We start from the raw sequence: 7,229 nt of genomic DNA, 5'->3' as shown, positions 1-7,229 counted from the left end.
AGTAGATCCGAGCAGTCTGTCTCGAATCGTACCGAGGTTATCCTCATGTCTCTCATACATGAGATTGCCCAAAGTAAACATTCCATCTCAGCATTCCATCTCAGCATGCAGAGCTGAGAGGCTCCTACTGCATGTCCGCAGTCCAAAGTATTCGGAACCCATTTGATCCTTAAGACTCCACCACAAGCCATTAACATTGCCATTAGTGATCCATGACGCATCAATTTGACATGTAGGGATTCGGGGTATCCAAGGAGGCACTGGAGAATCCTCCGTAGTAGGAGAATCGCCATGATCTTCGTTAGCTTCCTTCTTCACATTAGCCTTCCTCTAACATTCGGCTTGAGGAACGCGTGTTGGAGAGTGTCAATCGGGGATACGACTTTCCCGTTAAAGAATTTTTCGTTTCTTTAATATTTAAATCCTATTTATCAAGTGAGAAAAGGATTTAGTTTAGAGAGACAGACAAAGCAAATGACAAATCTCATTCAAGAATCGACTTGAGTTTGATCTTTAGATTAACAACACATCAAAAACCAGAACATTTAAACATTATAAATAGGAATATGATTAAATACTAGAGTTTTTGAATATTGACTAATGCTTCCTCCATGTTTGTGATTCATAGATGAGTGGCCATTAACGTGCAACCTCTGTATACCACAAAACCCACCCACACGAAATCAAAACCAATCATCAAAAGATTCAACATTTCTTCACACAAACACGATAAAAAAATCAAGAAATCTCAATCTTGATCATCCGATGAAACTCCTTTCGAATCCACTGACCTTCCCCTTCTTCACTTCAGACCCCCTCGCTTCAAAGCCTTTCTTCAAACCCATCAAAGCCTCCGTCCAGGCTCCTCCCCCAGACTTCGACTTCCGCAACGAGCTCGCGTCGGACTCACGCGCCGCAATCGCCAGCACTTTCCCGGAGCTGCTCGACCTCGCAGATAATGGGACGTTGATTCTTGTCCAGAAGCAGAGCTTCGGCCCAACTCCACCCTGGCGCAAGGAGTTCGTGGAGCCTGAGTCAATTTGGCTCGTCGGCACTTCCCATATCTCGCAGGAGTCTGCCGCCCATGTCGAGCGCGTGGTACGCACGGTGAAGCCAGATAATGTCGCCGTCGAGCTCTGCCGTAGCAGGAAAGTCTTTTTTTTTTTAAATTATGTTCGCTCATAGGTTTGAGATTTTTGTCGCATCTGACAGTAACCCATTAATTGCAGAGCTGGGATTATGTACACTTCTGGTGTCGGAGAAGAAGACCAGAACTTAAAGTCTGGAGCCTTGTCATTGTCCGGAACAGGCTTTCTTGGTGCTGTTGGTCGGAGCTTAGACTTAGGTAAACTAATAAAAGCTTCTTCAACTTCAATGTTGATGAATGATTGATTCTTTGGTGTTGGGATGATTTGATCATAGGAGGCCAAACTGCTTTGGCTTTGCGACTTCTCTTGGCGGTTTTCTCTTCCAAGTTATCTTCCATCGCTGACCGGCCTTTCGGTGATGAGGTATTCGTCTTTGAGAACCCACCAAGGGAACTTTTTGAGACTGTTCTTTGATCAAACTTTGCTTGCAGTTTCGAGCTGCTCGGAAAGCGTCTGAGGAAGTTGGTGCGCAGCTGGTTCTTGGAGATCGACCTATAGAAATAACAGTAATTCTATGCGGATCCTTATAATAAGAGGATCGTTTTCTTTTAGTTACGCACATGGGGACATAACTCTGATAACGTCGCAGCTTCAAAGGGCCTGGGACTCGTTGAAATGGGGAGAGAAGATTAATCTGGTGATGGGTGTTACTCGGGCAATCACGTCTTCATCCAGTATATCCGCAGCAGAGATTAAGGTTCCGTTCTCTTTCCTCGACCTGGCTTTCCTTAAAATGTCGACAAGATTAAGTTGTAATAAGCGGTTGTATATGCATTGCATTGCAACAGGAACAAGAGACCGATGAAAGCAACGGAAGTTTGCAGCTTTATGAACGGCTAAGTTTCTCATACCCATCTCTCCTACAGCCACTAATACACGAAAGAGACACTGTAAGTTTAAACACCAAAAAAAAAAAAAAAGGTTTAAACACCAAAACGGAGGGAACCAAATTTCCTAGCCGGACCAAACTGAGAAACGGAATGCTGATGCTAAGTAAGTATTGAGACTGCTTAAATGTCTTGCACTTTTTGTCTGTGGCAGTATCTTGCTTGGTCGTTGAAGAGGAGTAAGGCGGTGAATGGGTGTAAAACGGTGGTGGGTGTGATCGGAAAAGGTCACATGAATGGTGTGATCTACGCGTTGGTATCGGACTCTGGTGATCTCCGGTTTAGGGATTTGGTGGGAAGAGGAGATTCTTCTGATGGTGGTACTACTACATCGACCGGCTGGATTCAAATGGCTCTGAAGAGCCTCGCAAGAGATACAATTTTAGGGTTCTTGTTGTGGGAGTTGTATGATCAGTATCTCAAGTTTATGATGATGACCCAAAACCCTTCATGATAGAGAGCCATCCAAAAAGTGTATAATGAATCTTAAAAGTAATTGTAGATAATTGATTCTTTCCTGTTAGACCTTGCAAGTACAACTACAAAAATTATCGTTTATTCTTAAATAATTTTTGTAAATGTTGTATTAGTTTAGTGTTCTCATCTAATATTTTTTGTACATGTCAAAGACAAAAAGTACAGTAAATGTTTTTTTTTTTTTAATTCAGTTTTGTATTGAAATGTTGTATTAATATTAGGTACATCAAATTTATTTTAGTTATAAGATAAACTTAATTAGCTCTAGGCATTTCAAGAAGGATTTTTGTTCCTTGCCTTTCCCTTTCCGAATTTCCAGTCTACTTCCAAATCCCAATTATTTTCGTTTGAGATCATTTATTTTATTCAAACAGAAAGCTAAAGAATACGATAAATGAACGAATATAAGATAAAATATCTGAAGCATCCGATTAAACATTACAAATCAAAATTATATGTAATTTTCAATAAATTTTTTTTGAACTTATTGGGAATTACTAATCCATGAACAAATCTTTAGGTAAAAATTAATCGTTCGGGTTAGAGAAGGATATCGATCGCTTACTTCTAGCTTCCGGCTTTCAGATCAGATGAAAAAATTTCAGATAAATATAAATATTCATATATCTCATGATATGGTTGAATCTTCCTAAATCTAAGAGAAAGATGAAGCATTCTAGTATACGTTGAATCTTCTTCGCATTTTACTTGTGTCCATGCTCGGCATAATACATCCTCCATGGTTTTGCACTAGTTCTTTCTCAGCTCCTTGTATAGGTCTCCATCACGAAGCATGCCTCTTTTGAGGTGCAGATGGCTGTCATGGCGTTTCATCCGGGGATGTATACTTTTTCCTTGTTGAAGTGTGTTGTGTAGCTACGCAAAGGTTCAGCTTGATAGGATCTCGTATAGATTGTCATCAGTTTTTTTCTACGATTTTTCTGCTCAAAACTGATTGGTTAGGGTTGCGAAGGAGTGTGTCGATCCTTCAGGCAGGTTGATCTACCACTGTAGGGTGAGTCCGGTCAGTTTCGAGTCAAAAACCTTTCACATGGTGGCTTCCCTGAGTTATTTATATATAGTTATAATAAGCATATGTTGCTTATGATGGGCCATGTGATTGTCTGGATCACTAGTTCCGTCGTACATTCTCATATTTGGGAAGGAGAACTTCATCGGCATCTCGATCATGACGATATCGTCCACGAAAGGAGTATCCGCATAGGAACAAGGAGCACTTCTCCTGATCGGGGGATTGACACATGGAAGCCTTTCTATCAGTCATTAGACTGCTTTGAATTTCTTGGAGAAGGTTTCTTCCATGTAAGTCGTTTATTTCGATTTCTTTGCAGTGTATGCTTCCTGCATATCTGTGTATGTGTCCATGTTGGAATCATCATCATCTTCAGTCGGGTTTCCTCGGTTTATGTCAGCGGTATTGGCCCCTTCAGTCGAATCGTGTTGCGTCCTTCAGCTAGAGTATCCAAGGGCTGCATAAGCCAAATGTGGATTCGAAACTTGCATCATTTGTTTCTTACAGTGTTGAGTGTTGAGTGTTGAGGGCTGAGTTTTCCTTTCGGAGAACTAGGTTCTCGCCTTCGAGATATGATAGCTCATAAATGCTCTGCTCCAACAGTTTGGAGTATTCTCTTCCATCATTTATTTCAGGGTTTGAATCTATGAGATGATTACTAAACTATCCATAGGGGTGTTGCTATTTTCGGGCTGCATTCATCTCGTTAATTTTTTATTTGCATAGCTTTTAGCTGGGCTCGTAAGTCGATTTCGACCGAGGTGGCTAAAGAGTGCATCCCGCGACATCGCGTGAAGTCATCTAGTACGAAAGTATATACGAGAATATCAGAGTAGATACGGGAATATCAGAGATGATCTTCCAATGCCCACCCTTGAGTTAGCCTCACCATATCCAGATTGCCCCATTAAACAAAACTCAATGGTCCAATTTGACGAAAATCTGGAAGAAGCAACACATATGTATGAACAACGGTCTACCAGAGATAAATGACGCCACAACTTTATCTTCGTCCTATGACACGATAACCTCCGTCACGTTCTACATTAGTAAGGAAGTAGAAGACACTTTTACCTTGACCTTACGACTTATACAAAGCCATAAGAACATATTTAAACAGAAGAATTATTTCATTTTTCGAAGGACCCGTTATTCCGAGTAAGACTTGCCTAAAGCTTTGGTATATGCTTAATATCTCTAAGCTGTACTCAGCAACTCGTCGTTCAGACAAACTGTCTCTTTTCTTAATTATAATCACCAAGATAACATTTATTAATACGAAAAGTCTTCAAGTTTCACTTCATAATTGTTTTTACTCAATTGAATCAATCATCAACATTAGTCAGGAAATAATAGACTAAAATAGAAGTTAAAATTTTATCAGTCCCTAAAATTATGTTCTACACTATAGTGTCTACCAAACACACTCATCATGCTGTTCTCACATGGAACTGATTTTTTTTTAAAAAATTGGAAGAGTATATTATTCCATGAGAGAACATACAAAGTGGGTGTCTCTCAAAGAGATAAACGGCGTTGGATAATTTATTTAGTTTTAATAATAGTCTGGCTGGTTTAAAGACAATGATTGTAGTTACGCGGATTTAAGAGTATATACGAGTTGATGAATGCGGTTTTAAAAGTTATTTTTTGTTTTAATGACCGTGGGGTTCCCAGACGGTAAGTCCAGACTAATCCCCACGAGGCCTTCCATCCGGGCACGCACGGTTATAGGCGGGAAGGTGGCCAAGGCGACTCGAACCCAGGGCGGGCACTCCAGCCGGAGTTCCAATACCACTAGACCAAGAGCTCTTGGTTGGTTTTAAAAGTTATTAAGCAATAACAATGATTCATATGATTGAAACAGGGATTAAAACATGTGTTTTTGCAAGATACTTATAACTAGTTAACAAACATATCCAACAGCAGATTAATAATAAATCAAGATTAACATATTATATATTTATAAATTATCAAAAAATATTATTACAATAAATAATTTAGTATCACTAAGTTAGTAATAATTACATTTATTTCTTAGTTTTCATATTATTATAACAAGATATAAAATCATTAATATAAGTAATTATTATTAATATTTTATTTTTTATACGAAAACTATAGTTTTGTTGAGAAATATATTTTTGTGGAGATTAATATTAGATATAAAAGCATTTTTCTTAGTTATATTTTATTAGTTATATATATATACTGGTGATTAAGAATTTTAAATAAAATTTTGGTTTAAATTTCTTATAAATATAAATTATAATTGTTGCTAGTGAGTAACAATTATATTTCATATATTTGTAATAATATTAATATATATATATATATATATATATATATATTAATTTTATTATAAAATTTAATTTAGTTTACATTTCAATAATGTATCTTTTGTATTTTATTTATTATCTGCAATTGCAAACAACAGAGAAAATCAGTTTTCTTTTAGCGGTAGACAATAATTTTGTGATCGTTGTCAAACGTTGGTAACCGCTGTTATCTGCAAATGCAAAACATTTGTATATGGTAGTGACAAACCTATCTTGTACTTTCAGTTGGAAACAACGAACATAGTTTAAACGGATCCATAGATGTCCCAGACCCTTGCATAATGTGCAATCTGTCAAAAGAATACCATAATAAAAAGACTAACTACAACTCATTTTTATGTAATAATGTATCTGTTATTTGATCTGTTATTCTATATAGATATTTCGATTGACATAAAACGAAATAGAGATACGTATCCGCTAAATGGTAAAATAATTTGTTGGAATATCCCTTTTTTAGGTATTCAAAGGGCACTGTCTCTTAAAACAAACAAGGTAAACTCACTTGGGACACTTCAAAAGGTTCCATGTATTATTATTTTTTTGTACTTACTTCTTACGAAATCGCTGTCTTCAGTAAAGAGTACTCACTTGTATTTTTTTCTTTTTTGGAAAAGAAGACTCACTTATATGTTTCATTTCTTAGATAACTATTATTGTTTGCATTATGCTTGTGTTGCCAATCTCTTTTTTATTATCTAAGGAGCATTATTAACAATTAAACTTATTCCTATGTGTGATTAACCAAAATGTCATTACTTATATATCATCATGAGAATCATTCTCACAACCTTTATTAAATAATCTTTCTTTGCCTAAACTAATTACATTTATTATAAGGATCTTTTCATACAATATACAATATGATTCTTTATTGCATTACTAAAAACCAATTGATAGTTGTAAATAATATATGAATTGTGATTACATTACTAAAATTATGGTGTACACTGACGGTTATTAACAATACACTTAGACAACTACGAAAGGTTGTTTTTCCCAAATGTGGTGTGGCATAATATTAGTGTATTTTTCGATGTGTATACTGCATTATTTTACAAATTCGTAGTATAATATTAGTGGATTCTTCGATATAAATGTTGTATTATTTTATAGAAGTTAACCTACATTAAGTGTATTTGTCTTAGCTATTATATCATGGCTATATAACAAATTTCGATAGCTAAGACAAAAATCCATATTTTTATAATATATTGTTAATAATCATGTTCTTGAGTGATTGTAAAATACATTCAAGAACGAATTCCATATTAAATTGTTTGCAATCCCTTAACTTTTGCAACAAGACATTTTTATTACAAAATTAACATAAATGCTGACAGAC

At 36.3% G+C, this 7,229-nt stretch overlaps 1 protein-coding gene across 1 annotated transcript; it reads left to right on the top strand.

Moving 5' to 3' along the window:
• The first annotated feature begins 591 nt into the window (after positions 1-591).
• LOC106322562 (traB domain-containing protein) lies at positions 592-2,601 on the top strand. Its single transcript, XM_013760621.1, has 7 exons — positions 592-1,148; positions 1,230-1,345; positions 1,423-1,511; positions 1,580-1,654; positions 1,738-1,845; positions 1,937-2,038; positions 2,190-2,601. Exons 1-7 carry the CDS (start codon positions 766-768, stop codon positions 2,487-2,489), a joined length of 1,173 nt encoding a protein of 390 aa, XP_013616075.1. The 5' UTR covers positions 592-765; the 3' UTR covers positions 2,490-2,601.
• Positions 2,602-7,229: the final 4,628 nt, after the last annotated feature.

Source organism: Brassica oleracea, chromosome C2 (assembly GCF_000695525.1).
Source record: "Brassica oleracea var. oleracea cultivar TO1000 chromosome C2, BOL, whole genome shotgun sequence".
Taxonomy (NCBI): domain Eukaryota; kingdom Viridiplantae; phylum Streptophyta; class Magnoliopsida; order Brassicales; family Brassicaceae; genus Brassica; species Brassica oleracea.
The sequence above is the reverse complement of the archived record's forward strand: the minus strand, read 5'-3'. Positions and strand labels throughout refer to the sequence as shown.